Here is a 27,341-nt window from a genome sequence, read left to right as displayed (position 1 = left end):
CCCACTCCCTGCTCCTCCAGGATATTATGTTGGGATAATGAGAAGAGAAGACCAGCCTGTTTGTGACTATTCTTTTGTCAAAGCATCAGTGATAATATGATGCTCTGACAGTTCTAGAAACTACAAAAGCAAGATCTCTACATGCTCTTCTCAGTTTTAACCTGCAAAGCAACACTCACTAGTCAGAGGGACCAAGCAGTCTTTCTGAAGAACACTGGCTGGCTCTACAGGTGAACTGGACTCCCTTCCTTCAAAGCTATAGCCCAACTCACCCTTCAACTCATCAGCAGCAAAAAAAGCAGCAAGACAGTCTTCCAAAGTGACAACAGGACCCCAAAACCAGCTGGGGATGCAAGATACCACAAACCTGGGAAAGGTAAAAGACACAAAGGACCCTTTATTTGACAGCACTATATCTGAAATGGTGGTGGTGTGTGCATATGGCAGAAAGGATGAGGAGGAGGCCTTTGTAGTTAAGGAGCTAAAACCAGCAGGGATCTTAACAGGATCTTTACAGAGACAGGAAGAGGAAAGAAAGGATACCAAGAATTCCCTAATTTGCTTCATGGGGTGAACACAGAAGGTACCTTCGGATATACTCCATGATGAAGGCAATCCAGCCCTGTGATGTGTAACTATCCCCACATGTCCCTGACTTGGCTGGCACATTCTGGTAGATGGCTGAGTGCAGCTTGGCTAGGTCCTCCTTCCCTGGGATGGGCAACGAGAGATCTTGAAATGTCTCTACGGTGGTGGATACCTGCCATGGGCAAATTAAATGAATTTGTTTCCGGTGTTACCCAACCCTATGTCCTGGCCTGAGTAGTGATTGTTGTGTGATAACGGGAATGTACCAAGGAAACACAGTTGGGAAATTTCTGTTCTGAAATCATTTCCGTTCCTGTTTCAATCAAAAAAGACTTTTACAATTAAACCTTGGTTAACTTAAAATTGAAACAGTATGATTTCTACTAGCATTAGAAACTGGAGTAAGAGGGTCTTAGCCACATAGTTCTTTGGTTCAAATATCACCATGCTTTTCATTTAAAATACAAAAACCTTATGGATGAGTCACTTGGATCTATGTCCAGTGACCTCCTGTTTCTAGAGTCATGGGTTCTACTTCCATTTTTTCTATCTGTTATTCCTTTGTAGCTTTAAAAGCCATTTTGGGGAAGTAGACTGTAAGTATAAGAAAATTAGTTTGCATCAGATAAAGGAAAAAAAGTATCTGAGACACTATCTTTCATCAAAAACAATTTAAGGTAGAATGATTATGTCTCAAGGTGTGGTGTCCTAGGAACAAGCCTTGCTATTTTAGTACTTTATTGGCAGCAGCAGCAGCTTCATAGTTAAAAAGCATGTGACTTACTCTGTCACAGGTGAGGCACTGCACCAGGCTGAGTATGGAGCCGTCGAAGATGTCTGAGATGACACTCCGGTAGCGAAGCTCTTTCTTCTTTTTCCCAGCAGCCAACACCTGAGCTAAAGAAGAAAACCCAAGAAATGTGTATCACCTGCCCCAAGAGATCAGATCTGCCTAGACAGCCCTTGTCAACCAGGCATTTACAGAGGTATAGTAGAGATGGAAAAAATCCCAATTAGGGAATCAGAACATTGGGATGCAAGTCTTGGTTCCCATCAGGGGCTTACCACATGACTCAGGACAAGGAATTTTACTTAACTTCCTTGGACATTAGTTTCCCAAATGCAAAATTGGGTTAAATCTGATTCCCCTACTTCACAAAACAATAAAATAATGCCGGAGAAGCACTGAGCACTGAAAAAGAATGGTGCTTCCCAAATTCAAGTTAACATGGAATAGTGTCTAGCTCCAGTCCCCTGCAAAGTGGAAGCAGGAGAATATCCAGGAAGGCAACACAAAAGATGAGAGCTGGAAAACAGGATAGATTAAAGGAATCCCATGAAGTCTAGAAAGGGGAAGCTAACAGAGGAATTATTGAGTCTCCAGATGGGAGCTTTCAGCAGAGGATGGATGGATTAGTACCCTGCTGACAGGCTGACAGTCTAAGGATATTCTGATTATTCTCCCAATCTTGAGGAGTTGTTTGAATACATACACATTTAAAAACTTTTTCTTGATCTGTATCAGAGATGATACTAATGCAAGTGCAGCTGTCTCCAATAATAGCCCTGCAGACAACAACATCCCCTGTGCTTCCCTTTTCTCTGGAGACGATTACCTTTTTTGAGCACATAGGAAGGTCCCACTCTCACAGGGCTGGAGCGAGGCGGGCTGCTCGACAGCTTGGAGTGTGCCTCGTGGTGGACGGGGCTGCAAGGGCGCGAGGAGCAGCGCATATAGGCATCGTTATCTGGCTCTAGGAAGAGAAAGAGACCCCACTGTGAATCCAAAGGACTCCCAGTGATTTCAGAGGCAAGACTGTCCTGCCTACATAGCCATCAGCTGACAGTGTGCCTGAGGGGGAAGAACATTCTCTTGTGTCATAAGAGCAATCAAACCAGACCTCCAGTTATTTCCCCAACTTAAGAACATATCAACTGCTCTCAACTCTGTATCACAAGTTGCCTTTCCCATCACCACAGTGGGAGAAGCGATACCTCTTTGGGAGAGTGGATGCCACAAACATATGGTGTTTCACCTTTCCAACTGAGGTTTCTCTTCCCTCCGTACCATCCCCGTCAGAAACAGAGGTGCTCTGGGCTGTGGATCTGTACCTGGTGTCCTACATGGGCTGGTGGAACGTGGAGAGGGAAGGGCTTCCGTGGGGCGATCATCGATGGCGGTCATGGTGGTATCAACATCTGCGTCCTCATCAACTTGCTCAGAGCTAGTTCGCTGGTGGCCCCAGGAGAATTTTCTGTCCTTCATCCTCTCCTTCTCTGAAATCCCCCTGCCCGCTTCATCCTGGATCAGCAACTCAGTCTCTGCCAGGGTGCTGCCCATGCCCACCCCCCTGCCTTGCCCATCCCCCTCACCCCGATCACTGCTGGAGTCACAGGAGAGGAATTCATCCTCTGAAGGGCTCCGGTCGCCCTCGCGCTTCTCTTCTGAGTCGCTGGAGTCTGAGTCCCTCCCAGCAGCTGCCACTGGCTCCTTGAGCTCTTCGTGTAGTTGGTCCATCAAACAGCGGAGGAACTCTTGGGTGTCCTGCCAACCAACAATAAGAGTGAGCCCCTCCGTTCCTCTAGGACACCGAGAAATGGTACTAGGGTATGGGGGGCTCACTGGACAGTCCTTTGCCTTTTCAGAAGTCCTGATTCTGCCAAGGGGGTGAACAACAGCTAGCACCAACCTGGAAATCCAAAGAAATAAGTCATGAACAGATCCGCTCAGACAACAAACTGGCAGCCAGGCTCCTTCATCCTTCAAAGTTCCAAAGGGAAACAGCAATGAAAGGGAATGCATTTTTTTTTTGAAACCTATTGTTACAAAGAATAATATTTTTACTTCACTTGACTTGAAGGAGCAGAGGAGGTGTGTAATCCATCAGGCTACACAGAAAGGTGATTTAAAAACCACAGTGGCCCCACAAGTTGTGTACCTGCAGACTTTTTTTTTTTTTTTAACCAGAGTCCTGAAATGTTCAATACATCAGTAATTAAAATTCCTCCAAATATTTAATAAGTATGAATATACTTAGCAGAGAACTTGTCTACATTTCCTCCAAAACTAAAAGTTGAAACTAAAATAAAATCTCCAGAAAGGGAGCAAAAAAGAATGAAAAGGAAACAGAGTTCCCTAAGGAAAGGAGATGAGGACTAATAGGAATAAGCAGATCCAGTTCTTCCAAGCCTGGCTTCTCTCTGGGGCATTTAGAACTCTGTCCCTTTCCTATAGCTTCAATGGGGACAGAAAAATGGCTATAACTCTTCACTACACAGACTGATTGATGGGGGTTAAAACAGGAAGGGGCCTATGAGAGGGCAGTACAAGTACATGGGAACCCCCAAGGCAGCAGCCAAATGCAAAGATTCCCTAAAATCATTATAGACAACCTAAGACTGAACCATTAGCACCAAGTATGTGAGGATCAATGCTGGGGGCTCCTCTTAGATTTAAAGAAACTCCATTCTAGCAATGAAAAGCACAGGCCGTGAGGCAGGCAAAGGTCAGGAGCTTGAACTCAAGGAAATATCAGCTCAGTCAAAGTTTGGAGAATGTTTTGATGCTTCTGGCTTAACACTGTAGTCAAACAGACATTGGAACAGCCAAAATTGTGTGTGCTTACTGCTGACATCTCCGTCACTCACTTCTCAACTACTCATCATGTCTTCTAAATTCATCACTCAACTCACAAGTGCTCTTTTCAAAGTTACCAAGGACCTCTTAATTACCAAATTTAAAGATCTTAAAATTTTAATTCTTTATCTCTTCTTTACCCTCTCCACTGGGGGTCTTTCCTTTCTCAGAATTTTACATCTCTGGTTTGACTGCTTCTTTCTAGTTTCTTTAGCTGAATCTTCATCCAAGTTTCACAGTGACCTCAACTTTTTACATACATCAACTGCTTTGAAAGTTCTTTCCAATGCCATCACCCCTGAACTAGCCATACTCTCCTCTCTTCTCAGTTAGACTCCTTAGCAAATCAGTTTCAATTCCACTTCATCCTATTTTTTCCCCAAGTTCCTTACCCTTTATTCTATCAAAGATCTTGCCCTGCTATTAAGCCTCAGGCTGGATCACTCCCATGCGCACACTCACACCTTTGCTCCTACACTGCTGCCAAACAAATCTGGAGAGAAGCATCAAACTGTGCAAACTGGATGCCTTACAAATCAGAGTCAAGGGCAAAAACCTGGGCTCTTACTATGGATAAGACATTCATTTTAAAGGATGCCTTCCTAACTAACATTATCCCAATGGACCACATCTTTGCATCCCTTTTCAAATCTCCTGTAGCTCCCTCTCCCATCTAAGTAACCTCTGTGAATAAACTTGCTAACTCCACAAGGGAATGGAGGCATTTCCTTTCTTCTCCACGCCACACATTCTGGCTTCTGACCTCCTCATGCATCTGAAACTGCTCTTTCCAAAGTCACCAGTGAGCTGTTAATTGCCAAATCTGTGTCCTTTCTCAAACCTCTGAGTTTTTGACCACTCTTCAACCTTTGACACAACTGATTGCCCTGTCCTCCTTGATTCTCTCCTCTTCCTAGGTTCTGGTGACCCAGCTCTCTCTTGTTCTCCTCCTGGCAGACTTCTTCTTGGTCTCCTTAGCTGGAGTCCAAAACTGAACTCATTATCTTTCTCCACCCCCTTCTTCCCAACTTTCCTACTATAGTCAAGAGCAGTACCATCCTCAGTCACTCAGGGCACAACCTCGGTTTCCTCCTTCAATCCCTCACTCTCTCAGCCCCCCAGAGTCATTCTCCTCAAAGATCTGTTGACTTTGCTGTCATAACATCTCCTGCACATGCCTCCTTTCTGCTGCACCACACGCTGGGGCAAGCTGATATCATCTCAGCCTGGACTGCAGTCTGCAGGTGGCTCTGCCTGCCACAAGCCCCACACTGCTGCACTCCTCATCACCGCTATCAAAGTGATCTTCCTAAAGTGCAGGTCTTGCCAGGTGAATCCCCTCTCCCTCCTCTCCCTCTCTCCCCCCCTTTCTCCCCCTCTCTCTCACACACACACACACTCTGTCCCTCTCTCTTTCCCTCCCCCACCTCCGTTCCCTCAAACCCCCTTCTCTCTCTCATTCAAATTCCTGAACTAAGTAAATGCCCATCATTTGAGGGATGGCACAATAAGTTACGATATATGAATGGAATGGAATGTTACTGTTCTATAAGAAATGATCAGCAGGATGATTTCCTATTATGTGATGATCAACTGTGATGGACTTAGCTCTTTTCAATAATGAGATAATTCAGGCCAATTCCAAAAGACTTGTGATGGAAAGAGCCATCTGCAGCCAAGAAGAAGATCATGGGAACTAAATGTAGATAACAAAATAGCATTTTCACCTTTTTAGTTGTTTGCTTATTATTCTTTTTTCCTGTTTGGTCTGATTTTTCTTGTGCAGCATGATAAATGTGAAAATATATTTAGAAGAATTGCACATGCTTAACTTATATTGGATTACTTCTTGGCTCTATGGGAAAGGGGATGAAGGGAAAGGAGGGGAAAAAATTTGGAACACAAGGTTTTGCAAGGATGAATGTTGAAAACTATCTTTGTATATATTTTGAAAATAAAAAAGTCCTTCATAACCTGTCCATGTCCCTATCTTGCCTTCTCTCAAAATTCTCTGTGATGCAGCAAAGCCGATTGCTCTTCTACCTTTTTCTTGAACAAAAGACTCAGTCTCCAGATTATAGGCATTTCCAGTGGCTATTCCCCATGCCTGTAATTGTTTCTCCTGATCTCTACCTCCTAGCTTTCCCCCATGTCAAGTCCCAGTTTAATTGGCCTTTCTTACTCAAGTGTTCCCCCATTTCAAACTATCCTCCACACAACTGTCAAAATAATTTTCCTAACCCAGAGGCCAGACCATGCCAGTATACTAGTCAATAAACTCCAATGAGTCTTACTTCCTCTTTTTCATATTTAAAACATTCCCCAAATGAGCTCCTCCCTATTTTTACAGTTCTGTTATACATCTCTTTCTTCTACATACTCTATGGTTCAGCCTTATTGGACAACCTCATGTCTCTGGGACTTTTTGCTGTCCATCCTTCACCTCCAGAATACTTTCCCTCTTCATTTCTGCCTCTTAATAGTAGAGGTTCCTTCAAGACTCAATTCCAAACAACCTTCTAAAGGGAAGGCAAAGTCAAAATGGCTAAGTGAACAATTAAAACTTCCCCTAAAGTCTCTCTAAAGAACCAACCACATAAAACACCAAATCAAAAGGAAAAGCCAACAATAAAATCACCCTGACTCCTTTTTCCAGCCCAAAGTAGCTTACAAAGACTTAAGAAAGAGAGGTGGGAGCTGGTAGCACAATAGAAGAGTTACTGGCTGTGGGTCTTGTAGAAGGCGGCAATAGTAGAGATACCTGGAGTCCAGAAAGAACACTGAGTCAGAAAGAGATTCCAGGGGATCCTGAGTTAGCAGGATCAAGCACCATTTGCACTCTTCATTGCCCATTCCCCAATTCTGGGTTACAATTCCAAGATGGAGGGGAGAGATTCCATTCATGATTTCAAGGGAGTAGTGGACAGGCAGGTGGCTAGAGCACTGTGCTTAAACTCAGGAAGACTGAGTTCATAAGTTCAAATCTGGTCTCAGACACTTTTTAGGTATATGATCCTGAGCTAGGCATTTAACCTGTTTGTCTCAGTTACTCATCTGTAAAGTAAGCTAGAAAAACAAATAACCACTTCAGAATCTTTGCCAAGAAAACCCCAAATGGGGTGATGCAGAGGCCAGTCCTCAGACCCAGTGATAAAAGCAGCAGAACATAAATGGCCTGAAGCTCAGGCCAGTCTTCTCCCCCAGAGATGAACAGAGCCTAATTCTAACATAAAGTAAAGAAACAGGCTGGGAAAATGAGCAGACAAACAAAAAGAAATATGACATCTAAAAACTATGGTGACAGGAAAAACTTAAGATACAAACTTAGAAAATCAAGGACTTGAAATTATCTACAAGTAGAGTCCCCCAAAGAAAAATGAAGTTTAGGCAGAAGCCCAACAAGAATTCTTGGAAAAACTAAAGAAAGAGATTTAAAAAAAAAAAAAAAAAAGGCAGGTGTAAGGAGAAGATTTTAAAAACCATAATAAATATTGTTGTTCTATAAGAAACGACCAGCAGGATGATTTCAGAGAGGCCTGGAGAGACTTACATGAACTGATAGTAAGTGAAATGAGCAGAACCAGGAGGTCATATTATATACAACAAGATTATACAATGATCAGTTCTGATGGACGTGGCTCTCTTCAACAGTGAGATGATTCAAACCAGTTCCAATTGTTCAGTGATGAAGAAAGCCATATCTACTCAAAGAGGGGACCGTGGGAACTGAACAACATAGCATTTTCACTCGTTTTTGTTGTTTCTTGCTTGCATTTTATTCTTTTTCTTCTTCTTTTTTTTTTTTTTTTTTTTTTTACTGGTTTGATTTGTTTAATTGTCCATACATATGTTTTGAAAAATAAAAAACTTAAAAAAAAAAAAAAAACCAAATAATAGAGGAAAATTGAGGAAAGGAATTGAGAGCTATTCAAGAAAATTATGAAAAGAATATTAAGTTGACTTTAAAGAGGCACAAGAATTACTGAAGAAAATTGCTCCTTAAAAATCAGAACTAAAGATGGCAGAGACAAGACAGAATTTGCTGTAACTCTCCCAAATTCCCCTCTAAACTACTTTAACATAACACATCAAAATGAATTCTGAGGTGGTAGAACCAATGGGATGAAATAACTATCCAGGCCAAGAAAAATTAAAAAGTCAGCAGAAAAGATCTGTCTCACTGAAGTAAAGTGAAGTATAGTTTAGCACAGGCCACGCTCCAGCAGCAGATCCTTGGAAATGAATGAAAGGGCAGTGATGGCTTCCAGAGTTCTCAGCCCACAGACAATATGGAGGTTGGACAACCAAATAGAAGGAGATTATAGGGGACCCTTTACTGGCACTGAGTGCAGGATTCTGTTTCATTGGCCATATATGGTTCTATGTCACAAAGCCAGGACAAGAAGGAGCACTAGAACACTAGAATGTGAGGCTTCAAGGGAGTGGGGACCTTGATCACATTTCCATGGCAGAAAAGGATACTTGTGGTCATTCACAGACTAGAGCACAGGCCAGCAAGTGACCATACCTCTTCTTAGATCATGCCAATGTGGAAGAACTGAAAACTATGAGAAGACCTCTTCCTTCCCCCACCCTTGACAATAGCCAAATACCAAAAAAAAAAAAAAAAAGGATATACAAAAATCATCAAAGAAAAGAATTTCTCAAAAGGTAGAATTGGCTAAATTGAAAATGAGGTACAAAAAGCTCACTGAAAAAATTAATCATCCCTGATGAGTATCAGGCTAGAGCTGAATAAAAAAAATTTGACTTTCAAATACAACTCAAGAGAAACATAAAAAGGTACACAGAAGCATACATAAAAGATACAAGTATACAGTGATAGTATAACATTAAAAAAAATTAAAACATAAAAAAGAGGGATACACTAGGAGGAAGAAGGAAAACATAGAATGGACAAATTATCATACAAAAAAGGTGTGAAAGAACTTTTATTAGTGGCAGGGGAAAAGAGGGGTAAGGAGCAACACTTGAACTTGACTCTTGTCAGAACTGGCTCAAAGAGGGAATAATATAACACTCAGTTGGGTATAGAAACCTATCTGATGGGTCTCATTTCTCAAACATTTAAGAAATTGAGTCAAATTTATAAAAAATTAAGAGCCATTCCCCAATTGATAAATGATCAAAAGATATGAACAGTTTTCAGATGAGCTTAGTCAAGCTATTAATAACCATATGGAAAAAAAAATACTCTAATTCATGACTGATTGATAGAATGCAAATTAAAACAATTCTGAAGTATTATTTCATACCTATTGTATTTATTAATGGGCAGAAATGAAAAATAGCAAATGCTGGAAGGACTGTGGGGGAAATGAGACATTAATGCATTGTTGGCGAAATTATGAACTAATAATAACCATTCTGTAGAACAATTTGGAACTATACCCAAATGGCCACAAAATCATGCATACCCTTTGACTTAACAATATCACTACTAGGAATGTAGGTGTCCCAAAAGAAATTTAAAAAAAAAAAAAAAGAAAGATAAAGATCTATATGTACAAAATATTTATATCAGCTCTTTTCTCAAGGCAAAGAATTAAAAAATGAGGAGAGGCACATCAATTGAGGAATAGATAAATAAATTATGATATATGATTATGATGGAATACTGGTGTTCTATAAGAAATAATGAGCAGGATGTTCTCAGAAAAAACTTGAGTCCTCCATGAGCTCATGCAAAGTGAAATATACTGTATACAAAGTAACAAGCAATGTTGTGAGATGATGAGCTGTGAATAACTTTGCTATTCTAAGAAATACAATGATTCAAGACCACTTTGTAGGATTTATGATGAAAAATTCAATCCATACCCAGAGGAAGAACTGATTGTAAGAATGCAGAGTGAAGAATTTTTTTAAACTTTATTCTTCTTGAGGGTTTTTTTTGGGGGGGTGTGGGGAGAAAGATCTATGTTTTCTTTTATAACATGACTTTCATGGAAATGTTTGCATAACCACATGTGTCTTTTAATGTGGGGGAAATTGAGAGGGAGGAAGGCAAATAATCTGAAATTCAAAGTTTTAAAATAAATGTTAAAATTGCTTTACATGTAACTGGGGAAAATAAAATATTAAATAAATGGGAAAATATCTATCTTGTGCTGGGAGAAAATAGGAAATGAGAGGGGTAAGAGGAGAGCTGATAGAAGGGAAGAGGATTTGAGAAGGTAGTGGTCAGAAGTGAACATTTTTGAGGGAAAGGATGAAAGGGAGAGAGAGAGAAGAAGAAGAAGGATAAATAGTTGGGGGCAAGGTAAGCAGGATGGAGAAAAATACAGAGTTAGTAATCATAACTATGAAAGTGAATGTGATTAAGTCATCCACAAAATGGAAGCACATAACAGAGCAGAATCCTACAATATGTTGTTTTCAAGTTGAAAAGTTGAAATACACACATATAAAGTAAAGGTAAAGAATAGAGCTGAATCTATTATACCTCAACTGAAATTAAAAAAGCAGTGCTGGCAATCAAGATCTCAGATAAAGCAAAAGCAAAAATAGATATAATTAAGAGATAAGAGAAAAAACTGCTAAAATGTATTACAATGAAGTAATATTAATATTAACATATATGTGCCAAATAGCATAGCATTTAAATGCTTAAACAATTAAATGAATTACAGAAGGAAATATATAGTAAAATCATACTAGTAGAGGACCTCAACTCTCCCCTTCCAGAACTAGAAAAATATATTCCAAAAATAAACAAGAAAGAAGTTAAGGAGATGAAGAGAATTTTTAAAGAATTAGATCGGATAGGTTCCCAGAGAAAAGGGAATAGGAATATATCTTTTTTTTCAGTAGTGCATGACACTTAACAGAAAAACTGACCATGTGTTAGGACATAAAAACCTCACAACCAAATATTCAATGCATCCTTTTCAGATAATAATGTAATAAAAATTACATTCAATAAAGAGTCATAGAAATAGATTAAAAATTAATTGGAAACTAAATTATCTAGTCCTAGAGAATAAGTGGGTAAAAGAACAAATCAGATAATATACCGACATTTATGAGATACCATCAAATTAGTACTTAAGAAGAAAATTAATATTATACACTTATATCAATAAAACAGAGAAAGAGTAGGTGAATGAATTGGATATAACTTTTAAAAAAATAAGAAATTTAAAATTCCTGAAAACCAAATTGGAAATCTTGAAAATCAAAGAGATTAATAAAATTCAAAATAAGAAAACCACTGAATAAAACTAAGAGCTATTTATTTTTTAAGAAAATTAATAAAATAGATAAACCATTAGCTAATCTGGTTTAAAAAAGAAAACCAAACTAATACTATCAAAAATGAAAAGGAAAATTCACTAGCAATAAAAACAACCATTAGGAGCTATTTTTGCCAATTACATATAAATGAATCTAATAATGTAAAATACTTGAAAGTTTACCTGCCAAGACAAACCCAAGACATATGTGAATAAAATTACAAAATACTTTTTGGTATTTTCACACAAATGAAGTCAGATCTAAACAATTGGAGAATTATCAGCTGCTCAAGGATAGGATGAAATAAAAATGACAATTATATCTAACTTAATTTACTTATTCAATGCTATACCAATCCAATTACCAAAAATCATTTTATAGAACTAGAAAAAAATAGTAACAATATTCATCTAGAAGGTTAAGAATACCAAGGGAATCAATGAAAAAACAAAAAGTAAAGGAAGGTAGTTCAAACTGTATTACAAAGGAGTAATCATCAAAATAATCTAATACTAGATAAGAAGCCTAAACATTATATTTCAAGAAATCATAAAGGAAAACTGCAAAGCTATCTTTGGATAAGAAGGACAAAGTAGAAATTAAAAATTATGCCAGTTTTCTCCTGAAAAAAATTCCAAATTAAAACTCCCAAGAATATAATAGCTGGAATCCAGAGCTACTGGATCAAGAAGAAAACAGTACATATGGAATATTATTGTTCTGTAAGAAATGACCAGCAGGATGATTTCAGAAAGGCCTGGAGAGACTTATATGAACTGATGCTGAGTGAAATGGGCAGGACCAGGAGATCATTATATACTTCAATGACAATACTATATGATGATCAATTCTGATGGACGTGGCTCTCTTCAACAATGAGATGAACTAAATTAAAGTACAGTAATGAATAGAACCAGCTAAACCCACCAAAAGAACTCTGGGAAATGAGTGTGAACCATGACGTAGAATTCCCAATCCCTCTATTTTTTTCCACCTGCATTTTAAATTTCCTTCACAGGTTAATTGTACATTATTTCAAAGTCTGATTCTTCTTGTGCAGCAAAATAACTGTATGGATATGTATACATATATTTAACATATTTAACATGTATTGGTCTACCTGCCATCTGGGAGAGAGGGAGGGGGAAGAAGGGGAAAAACTGGAACAAAAGGTTTTGCAATTGTCAATGCTGAAAAATTACCCATGCATATATCTTGTAAATAAAAAGCTACAATTAAAAGAAGAAGAAGAAGAAAACAGTACAGTCAGAAAGAAATCACTCAAATACCATTAAACCACAGTCAGGATCACACAAGATTTAGTAGTTACAACTATATAAGAGAAGAAGGCTTGGAATATGATTTTCTGGAGGAGGATCAAAATCAAGAATAACCTACTCAAAAAACTGAGTATAATTTTAAGGGAGATGAATATTTAATGAAAGAGAACTCAAGTATTCCTGACAAAAAGATCAGAGCTGAATAAAAAATTTGACATTCAAACACAAGACTTAAACACAAAAAAAGTAAAGCTGTATAAGAAATCATAAGGGATTTAATAAGCTTAAACTGTTTATATTGTCATATAGTAAGATGATACATGTAACCTCCAAGAAAATTAGTATCTTTAGGGCAGTTAAAAAGAGTCTAAGTACTTAGAGGACACATAACTGAGCAGTCTATTATGTTAGGATGATCTCAAGAGAAAAATGGAAGTATAAGCAAAAGGGATGCACTTGGAGAAGGGAGAGTATGGGAGAAATTGTCTAACATAAAGGAGGTGCACAAAGAAGAGTTTTTACAATGGAAAGGATGATAAGGAGGAGTAAGCAATGCTTGAACTTTATTCTTATCTGAACTGGTTTGAGGATAGAAATGTACATCCACATGCATAGAGAAATTTATCCTGCTTAATAGGGAAGTGGGAAGAAAAGGGGTTGAGGAAAAGGAAGGGGGTGCGATGCTAAGAAAGTAAATTAAGAAAGGCAGGTGTCAGAAACAAAAGAGACTTTTGAGGAGGGGACAGGGTTAAAAAGAGAGGGATAAATAGAAGAGATGGAAGGAAATACAGAGTTAGCAATCAGAACTATGAATGTGAATGAAGTAAACTCATGCACAAAAGATAAGTGTTCAGCAGGATGGATCAGAAACCAAAATACCACAATATGTTGCTTATAAGATACATTTGAAACAAAGACACACTTAAGAGTTAAGATAAGGGACTGGAGTATAATCTATTATCCTTCAGCTGAAGTAAAAAAAGCGATGACTAACAATAACAATTTCAAACTAAGCAAAAGGAGAAACAGACCTAACTAAAAGATACTCGGGGAAATTTCATTTTACTAAATGATACCATAGACAATGAGTTAACATTAATACTGTACATATATGTACCAAACGGCATAGCATCCAAATTCTTCAAAAGTTAAATAAGTTACAGGAAGGAATAGAAGTAAAACTGTATTAGGAGAGCTCAATTTATCCTTTTAAGACCTAGATAAATCTAACCACAAAATGAACAAGGAAAAAATTAAAGATGTAAATAGAATTTTAGAAATTTTTGTTTCCTGTGCATGATACATTCATTAAAACTATATATTGGGGAATAAAAACCTCACAAATAAATTCAGAAAAAAAGCAATATTAAATATATTCTTCTCAGACCATAGTAAAATAAAGTTTATATTCAACAAAGGACTGTGGAATCATAGATTAAAAATTAACTGGAAACTAAATAACCTAACCCTAAAGAATGAGTGGGTGAAAAAACAAATCATGGGAGCAATAATTTTATTAAAGATACTGACGAGACAACTGACCAAAATTTGTGGGATGAAACTAAAGTAGTACTTAGGATATATCTTCATTTTTAAATGCTTATGTCAACAACAGAGAAAGAGTAGGTCAATAAATTGGGCACACAACTTTAAAAAACAAAACAACAAATTAAAAATTCTATATTAAACAATGAAGTAGAAATCCTAAAAAAAAAGAGAAGAGATGAATAAGACTGAAAATAAAACTTAACATTAATGTTAGTAATGTACATAGTTACATATAAGTTACACATAGGATACATGAAGAAAAACAAATACATGGAACAACAGATGGAAGGCAGCCTTGGAATAATCCAGACACGACAAACATAAATTAAGTAATGAAAGTAAAAAAATAAGAGCTCTTTTTATGGGAAACAAAACAAAACAAAAAAGTTTTTTAAACTAAATTACTAGTGTCAAAAATAAAAACAGTGAATGAACAACCAATTTAGATGAAATTAAAGCAATTATTAGGAAATATTTTGTTCAATTTTATGATAATTAAAATGACAATATAAATGAAATAGTTGAATATCTACAAAACATAAATTGCTCAGGCTTATAGAATAGGAAATAGAACACTTAAAACAATCCTTTTAGAAAAGAAATTGATCAAAAGCCATAAATGAACTCCATTACAATCAAGAAACCCACAACTAGAAAGATTTACCAACGAATTCTACCAAACATTTCAAGAATAATAATACCAGTTACACATAAACTGTTTGAAAAAATAAGTAATGAAAGAATTCACCAAATACCTTGTATGACACAAAGATCATTTTAATAACTAATCCAGGGAAAGTAAAAACAGAGAAAGAAAAATACAGACCCAATTTCCTTAATAAAAATTGATGCAAAAATTTTAATGCAAGATTATAGCAATACATAACAAAAATCATGCACAAGGGCCAGGTTGGGGAACTGAAGCAATGTCCATCAATTGGAGAATGGATGGCATATAATTGTGTGCTTTAAGAAAGAATGAAAGGGATGGTTTCAGAGAAAACCTAAAAAGACATATCAACAGATATAGAGTAAAGTAAGCAGAACCATGTGACATAAAAAGTTTGAGACACATAATTTCTGAGTAATTAATCATTCTGTTAATAAAAATGCTAGTATATCATTAATAAAAGGATGGTCATTTGGTCATCTCTCTAAGACCAAAGATTCCTCATTAATATTCAACTGATATACCCTTGGAAAAGTGGATGTTCCTAAAGGTGGAAATCAACTCTGACTGGTTAACAATTAATAAGAATAAATATTATAATGAGAAGTAGACCTATTCCATCAAAGATCTGGTGTACAGAACTGATCATTTGATTTAGTCAAATCTGGAGTCATATCACCCCTCTGAGAAAAGGGAGAATCCATATTTTCCCAGACTAGTCTGAGTAAAACACAATGGGCTAGGATCCATCAATTAACCTAATTTTATCTTTTGAATAGATCTGGGTTCTCTCTCTCATTATTAGCCCTGCACTTCAAAGGCCACCTGAGTAACCTACAGGGATTGATTTCTGAATGAGAAAGTAGAAAAGGAGAAAAATTTTGATTCTAATTCAAGAATTAGTTGTTAAATACAAGAAAGAAATAATCATTTTTTTCAAGAACAGTGTTTATAATTAACAGAAATATCATAATGATAATCAACTGTGAAAGACTTAAAAAACTCTTATCAACACAATGATCCATAACAATTCCAAAGAACTTACAACGAAAAATGTTATCCATCTTCAGACTGAGAACTAATGGACTCTGAACACAGATTGAAGCATATTATTTTCTCTTTAATTGATTTCATTAGCCCAATGTGGCTAATATGAAAATGTTTTATGTGACTTTATATGTATAACAGCTATCATATTTCTTGCTCTCTCAATGGCTGAGAGAGTATGGAGGGAAGGAGAAAATTTAAAACAACAACAACAAAAAAAAAGATGAGCATTTTCAGGATGCCTTTCTGGATTATTCCAAGGCTGCTTTCCATCTATTGTTCCATATATTTATTTTTCCTCATGTATCCTATATGTAACTTATATGTAACTATCTATGTACATGGTATCCTCCTCCATTAAAACAGATTATTTTTACATTTTTTTGTTTTATCTTGAGTGCTTGGCACAACAACCAGTATATATGTTGGTAATGATGTTTAGTTGATTAGTCATGCTGACTCCCTATGATCCCATTTGGGAGCTCCTTATATGTGCCTTGCCATAGTTGACGCCTAATAAATGTTTGATTGGTTTCAATGCCACAAATTATAACGAATTAATTTCAGTTCTATATTTTAAAAAAGAAAGATCGTTTGCAAGTTTGTTTCAGGATTCAACCAATAAGTGATATTCATATTCTATTTCTTAATACTAAATCTGGTTAAAGTTCTTGGGCTTTACACTGGACTTCTCAGGTGGCCTACCTGCTGTGCATAACCTCGAAACATGGGATTGACCAACTTGATTCCATGGGAGAGACTGGTAGGTACCACATAGCTGGGCCTGTGGAAAAAGAAGTGACAGTTCTCATCTTGTCCCCCCCTGCCCTTTGTGACAACGCAATTACTCAGAATAAAACAGGGCCAGGAGCCACACAAGTCTGCATATGGAGAGATATTTGTCTTTAATGGAACAATATGAACCACATCATCTCAGCCAGGCTGTATTAGCAGGAGTGAACAGTGCAAGCCAAAAAGGACAACATTAAGGCTCTCCAAGTTACTGAAGAGCTCTTGGCTGCAGTTTATGGGCTGATCTTTGCACTAACTACATTATTTATTCTTTCTCATACATGATATCAACTATTATCAGCAGTGTCTAAGAAACATGAATAATTGATTAAATTTTATCAGTATGTGGACTAGTAATGATGATTATTAATAAATTTATTATAAATAATAATACCTGTCATTTCTATGGTGCCTTAAAATCTGCAGTCCTTTATATTCTCTAAAATGTCCCTATTTTAGAGAAAAGGAAACAGATTCAGAGAAGTGTCAGAGGCAGAATCTGTATGAAGGTTTTGGGAACTGATACGCCAAGACTCTGATGATTACAACACAATGCTTCTCTCAGGAGAGAGAGGGCAGAGTACACCAGTTTCCTTGTAAAAGTTCCCACAATCTTTTGCCTCCAAAATCCACTGATTTTATCAGTGTAAGGCGCCGACAGTGATGAAATGCCAAAGTTCCTCTATCTATTGAAGTTATTACCTGTTGTGCACCTTGTAGTCTCAGAGGCCTGCCTAAGGCATGTCCAATATGGGTTAGCTCCCTCTGACAGAGAGATCAACTCTCTTTAAATTACTGAAGAGTTCTAGACTATGGCTGAAAAGCCATGAATTCACACAACCTAGATCTGGCTTTATTCCATTTAGATCTTTGACTTTTCTTTGGAGGACAGATAGATAGTTCTTTGCAAAGCTGTCCCTATCCCACCAGGAAGTTATTCAAGGGAAATGACTTGAAGTAAGGAAAATGGAAAAATAACTAAATTCTACCCCATTTACAAAGCTACTACAGAGCCAATTCAATCTGAAAAAAAAGAAAAAACTTGACATCCATTTCCCTCCTGGATCAGAACTTGAGGGACCACCTTCTCTCTCCCCTCATCTGCCTGAGCCAGAAGCACACTCACCGCTTCTTGTGCCAGACCTCTGAGACAAGCTTCTGGTAACTTTTGCATAGGGCTGGTTTCTTGTCAGTTCTCACCAATCCTCCACACTCCAAGAAGAACTGGGTCAAAGGGGGACTAGAGAGGGAGTAAAAACAAACGAGAGGATTGATAGGAAGAACATATATTAATTCATCAAAGAAATATCTGGCAGGATTAACAGGAAGCCCAGATAAAGACAGCACAGCATGGTGGGAACAGCTTCAGATTCCAAATCACAGTAGTGTGTATTCAGGTTGTGACCCTTTGACTATGGACAATTTATTTACTTTCTCTAAGCTTCAAATTTACTTATTTATACAAGAGGATTGTACTCCCAATTAGCATAAGGAAAGTACTAAGTATGTAAATCTTCAAGCTTTCTAACAATGCCAGTGAGAACCTAATCAAGCCCTATCTTCACAATAAGCTTGTAAAGATAAGGAAACAAGTATTATCATCCCCATTTTTGGTGCCATATACTGCTGAGAAAAAAAGCACATTCCTTTCATCCCCATTCACTTTCCTCTAGAGGTCTACTATATCCAACTTTCCTAAAATTCAATTCACCACTTTAACTTCTTTCTTGTTTACTTTGTGGTTAGATTTATTAAGTTCTGAGGAGGGAAAGATGAGGTCCCCTGTTAGTATAGTTTTATTGAGTATTTCTTCTTGTAACTCATTTAACTTCTTTAGAAATTTGAATGCATTTATCATCCCCATTTTATAGACAAGGAAACCAAAGCATCCCAAAGTTACGTACTTTACCCCAGTTACCCACAGCTAGTAAATGGTTCCAAGTCCATTGATCTTTACACTAACTACATCATTTATTCTTTCTCACACAAAATATCAACTGCTATCGATACATCAGCATCTAAAACACTGCTCTCCTGAATAATTCTCAGAGCTTAACAAAGCTGGATAAAGAAATGGAATGGTTCAATCAGTCACATAATATGCATTCATTAAGTACTCATCATGTGCTAGGCACCAAAGATACAAAGACAAAAATGTAAATAATAGGCCTTGTCCCCAAGGAACTTACATTCTATTGAAGGAGTAGCATAGCATGTATATGTGTGTGTGTGTGTGTGTGTGTACATACACATGAACATGTAATATATACTACTATGCACGTGTGTCTGTATACACATACACACACACAGGAGAGGGGAAAGAGGGAAAATCCTCATGCAGAAGGTGCCTGAACTGAGTGGTAAAGGAGATAGAGGAGGCACAACAGGAATGATTTCCAAGTATAGAAAGTAGCTGGAGCAAAGATCCTGATATGAAAGATGGAATGTCACAAAACAGAGACAGAAAAAAGATAGCAAGCTTAGCTGGATAACAGAATCCATGGAGGGGAGAAGGCATAAAACGGTCAGAAATGTAGGTTTGAATCAGTTTGTGAAGGACTTTAAATCCAAACTGAGGAATCTGTGTTTGATCCCAAGAAGTCATAGGTCATTAGAGCTTCGTGAGGGGTGGTGGTGACATAGGCCTATGGATTTGGGGAAATCACTAAGCTGTGAGTTGTCTGGAGGAGGGCTCAGAGAGACTGCAGACTCATTAGGAGGCTACCACAATAGGTCAGGAGAAAAATTAGGCAGCAGAGAGAAGGGAATGGAAGTAGAACTGACAAGATTTGGCAAATGATTAAAATATGTGGACTGAAGAGGAATGGGAAGTTGAGAATATTTATTTATAAGAGATTGACCTGTCCTGAGTCAGAAGTCCTACCCAGAGCAGGGCCTGCTGATGCCAGCATGATGAAGCTCTAAAGCCCTGGGGAAGATAGCCAAGAGGACTCTTAATCTGACAAATCAAACATTGCAGTCTCTTCCCAGTTAGTTCTATTGCCATTCTAGTTCCTTCAGATCTGAACTCCATGAAACTTATATTTCCTCCCAAAGGAGTCCTCTGGCTATGTCCCTGTTGATATATCTCTTTACAGAGTGCTTCCCCCAGTTTCAACACATACCCAGGTATTCATTTGTTTCCTTATACTGTGTCTTGGAGGAGCCTTAGGTTCCTTAATCTCCTATCATCTCTCAGGTGTCCTGATTACTTACCAGTTGGAGAGTGCCTGGAGGGCTGCATTCATGTAGCAAGAATTCCCAAGGTTTTTCAAACCAGTCAGGCCTACAAAAGCAGGAAAGGAATGAAAGAGGGACATGAGAATTTTGATACCACAAGCTCATATGCATGCTTCAGACTCAAAGTAGACAGCTTAACTCTTTAAAGTGGGCTATTACCTCGAGGTTTCAAGTCATCATCCTCAGACTCAGATTCCCCTTCATCAGCTACTGCAATAGGGACAGCCTTCAAAGGGTGAGAAGGCAAAGGAGTTTCCTATATGAAAGACCCAGAAGAAAAGAGCAATACATACACTTCACTTGAGAAAGCTATAGATATGTCTATCTATATACAATAGTTATGTATACATATGTGTATACATACATATACACATACTGAGGCAAAAACCTTAAATATAAAAGCACTTACTAGAAAGAGATGAAAAAGTTTGCTTAGCAACATTACTTTGTTTTTCAACAGTGCTCTTCTCCAAAAAAACTCAGATATTCTAGGAAAGCTGAGGACAGGAAGTGTTTATTCTATGCCAGAAAGGGAATTCAGATCCAAAAGAAATGACATGCCCAAAATCACATGTATACTCACAAGAATCCAATTTAAGTTTCCCCAGTGTTTAGGGCTATGCTTTGTCTAAAACATTACAAGTGCCTTTTGGGCTGAAAAAAGCCAACTTTTTTTTTTTAAAAAAGAATAATGTTGGGGCAAGTTGAAAAACCTAATACATAGGAGGTACTAGAGAAATATCTACAGATTGAATAGTGTTAAGACCTACCTGCTCTGAGAACTTGGATGGTGGAGCTGGTGGGGGTGCTGCTAACCTCTGATCCAAGAAGACTTCCTTTTCACAAGCATAACACCATACACGGAAAGTGGTGAGGTTCACAGTCAGATTGTGCTTTTTGGCCTAGAAAGTGAAAGGAGTAGCTGAATAGTCATATAAGGTTATGAGCTTGAAGGCCTTTTAGCTACATGGACTCCTGCCATAGTCCGGCTCTGTGTAACTGCTAATAAAATTTGGTAAACTCTTTGGACAACCTACTAAGTAAGGGCTGTTCTCTTTCCTCCTCCACCCAGTTAGAGGGGCCTGAAGGGGAAGGTTCACCTGTGCATGAATAGTGCTATGGTCAGCAAAAGATTCTCCACATCCAACATAAGGGCAAGCAACCTAGGAGAACAGAAAAGGAAATGAGTTAGTAGAAGCAAATGCTAAGCAGCTTAGGAAATCAAGACCAAATAAATAACTGCACCCTAAATTACTATTTAGCATCTAGATTACTATTATACTTCTTTCGAACTCTTGATACAACCCTGAACTGGACATTGCTGAGTTTTTTTGATTTCAAATTCTAAAAGTGAACTAAAATTGGGAATATTTATCATCTCAAACGATGAAGGGCACATGCCTAGGATTCTACAGAAAGATCAGCTTTGGGCCCTTTAAGACCCTTTCATGACCAAGAACTCTTCTTCCCTTGCAATTAAAAAGGATCAGTAGCCACCCTAATAGGGTGGCTACATTTTCAATACTATGCTATGCATAGGGGGAGATGACCCTGCTATGGTCCCATAACAGATCTTTTCTTCTAACCATCTTATCTCCATTAAAAGAGTTTTCTCATTCCCTCTTCTACTTCCTGGGAGAGTCATGGGAGAGTAGAGAATGTCTTTTTCTTAAGATATGTGATTTGTAATCTGCCTGAGTATAATTATGCCATTTCCCATTCCTAGAATATCTTCCCTAATTCCTCCAAATAATATGGCTGCTTCAAAGGTCCAATATAATCCTATTTGTGACATAAAGTTTTCTCCAATCACCTCAATTCAAAGACTGGTTTCACTTTACTTAGTACTCAGTACTTCCTGAGTACTCAGTACTCAGTGCCATTCATCTTTACCTCGCAGTTGGCACTTAATCACACTCTTCTTCATTTTTCAAGGGGTTGTCTTGCCTCCTCAAGGAATTACAGCTTCATTTCTTATCATTTTCCATACTTTTCACAGAACTAATACAACATGTGCACAGTCAGAGCCTGTCATTTGGGTGACTGGCTAGAATACAACAGGGTGTAGCCCTTTCTTAGGAGCTTCCCATCTTTCCATGAAGAGACGTGAATAAGTAACGTCATGTGCCCTGAATTTCTTTTCCTCTGGTGCCCTCTTGATTTTGTTACTTAGAACTACATCTGAACTGATAGAACCTATTTTCTATTTAAAGGTTTTAGGGAGATAGACTACCTAACTTGTAAACATCACTAGCCTGTGAAAAACCTTGAGTTGTTTTACCTGGAGACAGGCCCAGAGGTTCGGTCCTCCTGCTCCACAGGACTGGCAAGTTCCCTTTGTACATGCAAAAGAAAAAGAATTTCTTTTGAGAAGTTGCAGGAGTCCCTCAGAGCTTTTGCTTAAGTCTACGAGTGACCCAGAAATCATCCAGTATTTGGGTGAGTCAGTCAGTACAAGTCTATGAGGTGGAATCACTTCTGTTGTTCTCTAGCAAAAAAATATTCAATTTCCCACTTTAAATGTCTGCAAATCTCAGCCAGATGAAATCCTCAGACTTGTCAATACATAAGCTCTGGGCTTTCCCACTGGCACCCTGGTACTTAGATTATACACAGTTCTGCAGTCCTACTACCTGCAGCCCCAAGGGCGACCTGTAACTTCAGACCTGACATCCTGAGAGGAGGAACTATGTAAAGGTCCCAGCCAACAAATCCATCCTCTAGAGCCAGTGGAGAGCTGAGCCACAGAATACAGAATATAAGAGCTGTAAGGGACTTTACAAACCATTTCTTCATTTTATAGAGAAGGAAACTTGGGTCCAGAGAAAGGAAGCAACCTATCTAATTCAGTCAGTGGCAAAGACAGACCTAGAGCCAGGCTTCTTCATGTTCTGGGAAAGACTCTTTCTACTATGATGCCCTTCTAATCACCCCAAGCATTAACATCTCAGTCTTGTGCTTTATACCAATGGTCTCCAAATTTTTATGATCATGAATCCCTAACATTAAAAAACATTTGAGCAGATACTCTTTATATGCATATATCTACTTTTTTATGTATTATGTATGTGTGTTATTATACTAATAATTTTGTATATTATAAAACTTATACAAAAATAAAATTTGATAAAAAATGAAATAAAGATTAATATTGGACCGTAGAATCAGTAAGAAGCCCATGAAATTTATTGAGTAAATGAATGTTATGATTACATCTGAACTTTAGGAAAATAATTTTGCTGGCTATGTGGAAGGATGGATTGAAGTGTGGAAGAGATTTGAGGATGGAAGACCAATCAGAAGACAAGGCAATAGTTCAGGGGAAAGGTGATGAAAACCTGAGCTGAGGTGGTGGTAGTGTACTTGGTAGCAATTAGACTAAGACTACCTCAGAGGAGCATAACATTGATGCAGAAGGGGATGCAGAAAAGGAATGGGAGAAGTTTCAGGAGGAGAGGGTAGATATCAAGGCATTAAAGTCTCGTAATGGATGGCAGAATGTAATGTATATTGTCAGCTTTCAACTGGTTAATCACATCATCCCTGGGATCAGGCTGAAATCCTGTTTGGACATCCCATATTCTGATTATTCCATATTGATCAGTTAATAAACAAGCATTTATCAAGTATTTGCTTTGTATCAGCACTAGGGATACAAAGAAAGGTATAAACCTGGTTTCTGGCCTCAGGGAGTTTAGATTCTCAAGGGAGATACAAGACACCAGTAACTACGTACTACATATATATATGTGTGTTCTTATGTACACACACACACACACACACACACACTCCCATTATAAATGTAATATAAGTAGAAGGCATTAGCACTGAGGGAAAGGTAAAGGGAATGAGAAACATCTCCTGAAAGCAAGATTTGAGCAAAGTTCCAAGTGTGGAAGACAGCCAGTAAAAAGACAGGGAATTGTGAAATCAAGTGTTATGTGCAAGGACTGGCAAAAAGACCAGTATCATTGAATAATGGCATACATGGAGGAGAGAAAGTATAAGAAGTCCAGAAAGTAAATGCTGGACAGACAGATTAAGTACTCTAAATGATAAACAGAAAATGTGGGGTTTGATCACGGAGGGAAGTAACAGGGAGCTCTAAATATGCAATGGAGAGACCCGTGTATTAGAAAAACCTCTTTGGCCACTTAGTGTAGAACATAATAGACTGGGGAGAGACTTGAGGCAGAGAGACCCGCCACCAAACCATAGCAATAATCCAGGCATGAGGTAATAAGAGCCTGTAATAGAGGGTGACATTGTCAGAAGGGAGAGGGAATGAAGGTAAAAACTACAGTTTGGGGGCCCAGATTGGATTTGTGGGGCTGGTGAGGAGCTGGGGTCAAACCCTAGGCTATGTACCTGGTGACTGGAGGATAGTGTTGCTCTTGACAATAATAGCAGAGGAAATGGGAGTTGAATAAAATGAGTTCAGTTCTGGACATGATGAGTTTAAGATGTCACATCTAGTTTGAGATGGCCAACAGGCAGTTAAGAGATAAGAGACCTTAGGGCTGGATAAGCAGATTTGAGAATCACCAGGAGAGAGAGAGAGAGAGAGACAGACAGAGACAGAGAGAGAGAGAGAGAAAGAAATTTAGTCACAGGTCACTGATGAGGTCACCAAGCAATGCTGGGAAGGCAGCAATGACAAGTTTGGATATGGTCTTTGGCCTGGGGGGCTGAGAGGATGGCAGTGTCCTCCCCAGTAACAGGGAAGCTGAGAAGGACATAGTGTTTGGGGGAAAAAAAGAACAAGTTCAGTTTGGGATACACTGCATATGAGACACCCAGTTCAAATAATAATGGCAATTAGCATTTATACAAAGTCTACTATGTGCCAGGCACTCTGCTAAGTGCTAATTATCTCATTTGATTCTCACAAAAACCCTGGGAGGCAGATGCTGTTTTCCCCATTTTATAGTTCAGGAAACTGAGGAAAAGAAAGGTAGAGTGATTTGCTCATAGTCATATAACTAAGATATATCTGAAGCTACATTTGAATTCAAGTTTTCCAAAGGGGAAGCCTACTATATCCATTTTATCACTTAGGTGCCCCAAAATGGCCAATGGTCAGCTGTTGAAACAAGACTAAGGAATCCGCATTAAAAAGAAGTCATAGGTAATAACCTATGGGAAGTCCCCAGAGGCAGGACTTGATTAAACAAATCTAAAAAGAACAAGCCATAGATAAATAAAAACACACAGGCTTTAATTTTGACAGAGGGGCAAACAGTTCAAATATAAAAGTGGATGTCTTATTATTTGTCTCCAGAAGCTAATGATAGTAGGATTTGACTGTCTATGTGATCCAATCATTAGAAACCTTATAAGCAGAGGTGTTACATGGAAAGCTCAGGCTGTCCCAGATAAAAATGTAATTGGGAAATAGTTAGCAAAATATGTAAAAATACAATAGAACAATATGGTTGGTTTTCTCAGTCAATATGTAGTGGACAGGGATCCTTACCTACTTGTTTAATGGCCCCCGTTTCTATTTGAGTTTGATACCACTGCTGTATAGCCTTAAAGCAAAAACATAAGATAATGCACACAATGCCTTCATTTTAGAAGTGAAGATAGAGAGAGATTGAGAGAGGGTAAGGTGATCAATTCAAAGTCTAATAGTAGTGGTAGAAACAAAAACAATACAGGTGGCACAGTTCCCAGCCTAAATTTCCATCTCCACTGCATACCTCATTAATTCTGAGAGATATTCCAAATCACACCCAGAGGTTATACAGGCTTCTATCAGAAGACTCAAGAACTATTTTTTGTTTGGTTAGTTTTAAAAGAATATAAGACACGTAAAATAAAAATCTAAGAAAACATCTAGAAAAAAGCCCTGAGATTTAAAAGGCTACTGTTAGAAAACAGTCACTAAATTGGTAATCACTGATTAAAGGGAAATTAAGTCTGTTCTTGAAGGTAAATTATAAAAATATTCTGTTTTGGGTCCAATTCATGCTATAGAGAAAGTGAACATAAACACCTATGATTTTCAACAGTTTTGGAATTTCAGCGTATTTTATATCTTGTTTGATTTTATGCCATACTTTTCTCCTCTAAGTATTTTATTATTTAAAGTTAATTTTGTTTCAAGAATTTCATGATACTCTTGAAAGTAAACAGAAGTTCTAGAGATGTGTAGATCACCAGAAAAATGGCCAGATTTGAACTTACATTCTCCTGACTCCAGGGCTGGTGCTCTATCGATTGTGCCATCTTAGCTGCTCCAAATCATAAACTCTTAAGAGATGAAAAGGACCTTAAAAGACCCTGAATCGCAAGTCCCACACTGAGAATTCCATTTACAAAGATTCTGGAAGCAGGTCTTTGCTTAGGTGTTTCCAAAAATGGGAGTTCATTACTTTGATCGCTCTTGTAACATGGCTTTCAAAGGCCTTGTACTCTTTTGGACACAAGCTAATTTATATGTCCTTTAAAATGTGGCACTCACAAATGTTCTTCTAATACTCAGAAAAATAATTCACTTAGAAAGAGATTAGGGTGCTTTCATCTCATACCACATTCTACAAAGGGTTGTACGAAAGAAGGATAAAAGGACCAACCGGCACTTTCTGGGCAACAGAAGATATATGAAGTATTTTGCCCAATGATGCCTTAATCTTTTCATTTTAAATGACTTTACCAAATCCCCAATGAGTGCTTAGTTATTCCTTTGTATTAGTATTTACATATTATTTCCAAATGCCAATGGCTTGAAAGCATTACCATTAGCTAAATTAAAATCAAACTGATCCAACTCATCATGGTCGGCCATTAGAATACATCACCAGGAAAACAGCCTTCTAACAGGATGTCGATATTTCCATTTGCTCAAAAGATTGAAGGAGAATGAGGACACAAGAAATTGGCATCAGGAGGTCTGATACAGGTCATTTATGGACTCCAAGAGCAAGTCCAATAACTAGACCCCATCTCCTATAAAAGTGTGACATCTTACCTTGGATTTCAGTAGTAAGTCCTCTTTGGTGACCTCACCTATAGAATCAAGGTGAGGGCAAAATTCCCGGGAGTCTCCCATTCTTACCCTATTGCACCTAAGAGGATATAAAAGCCATCTTTAGTTGATTAGCCTCATTTCACAGGAGAAAAAAAGTTAACTACTAATACAAACACCCATATGCTCAAAACTAGACAATGTTTGCTACTGGTTTTTTTGTTTTGTTTTTTTAGATTGAATCAAATCTTTTATTCAAGATTGCCCAAGACTGGGCAAATCTTTTAGCCCAGTGAATATTCTCCTTGATAA

The 27,341-nt window shown here is 37.9% G+C and overlaps 1 protein-coding gene across 10 annotated transcripts in view; it reads right to left on the bottom strand.

Annotated features, from left to right (window-relative positions):
* USP20 (ubiquitin specific peptidase 20) overlaps positions 1 to 27,341 on the bottom strand; it is a 49,026-nt gene that overhangs the window by 7,407 nt on the left and 14,278 nt on the right. For 9 of the 10 annotated variants that reach the window (XM_031954812.1, XM_031954813.1, XM_031954807.1 and 6 more), the window contains 13 exons: positions 27,033 to 27,129; positions 22,341 to 22,394; positions 21,160 to 21,222; positions 20,830 to 20,961; positions 20,219 to 20,315; positions 20,036 to 20,105; positions 17,946 to 18,059; positions 16,733 to 16,811; positions 2,701 to 3,133; positions 2,205 to 2,342; positions 1,373 to 1,485; positions 588 to 760; positions 273 to 367 (listed from right to left, as the gene is read on the bottom strand). In XM_031954812.1, coding sequence (XP_031810672.1) covers positions 273 to 367; positions 588 to 760; positions 1,373 to 1,485; positions 2,205 to 2,342; positions 2,701 to 3,133; positions 16,733 to 16,811; positions 17,946 to 18,059; positions 20,036 to 20,105; positions 20,219 to 20,315; positions 20,830 to 20,961; positions 21,160 to 21,222; positions 22,341 to 22,394; positions 27,033 to 27,113 — 1,642 coding nt within the window. In that variant the 5' untranslated portion in view covers positions 27,114 to 27,129. The remainder of the gene's footprint in view (positions 1 to 272; positions 368 to 587; positions 761 to 1,372; positions 1,486 to 2,204; positions 2,343 to 2,700; positions 3,134 to 16,732; positions 16,812 to 17,945; positions 18,060 to 20,035; positions 20,106 to 20,218; positions 20,316 to 20,829; positions 20,962 to 21,159; positions 21,223 to 22,340; positions 22,395 to 27,032; positions 27,130 to 27,341) is intronic. The other variant, XM_031954816.1, reaches the window with a different exon arrangement.

Source organism: Sarcophilus harrisii, chromosome 2 (genome assembly GCF_902635505.1).
Source record: "Sarcophilus harrisii chromosome 2, mSarHar1.11, whole genome shotgun sequence".
NCBI lineage: Eukaryota > Metazoa > Chordata > Mammalia > Dasyuromorphia > Dasyuridae > Sarcophilus > Sarcophilus harrisii.
Note: the sequence above shows the minus strand (reverse complement) of the source record. Positions and strands in the feature narration are given on the sequence as shown.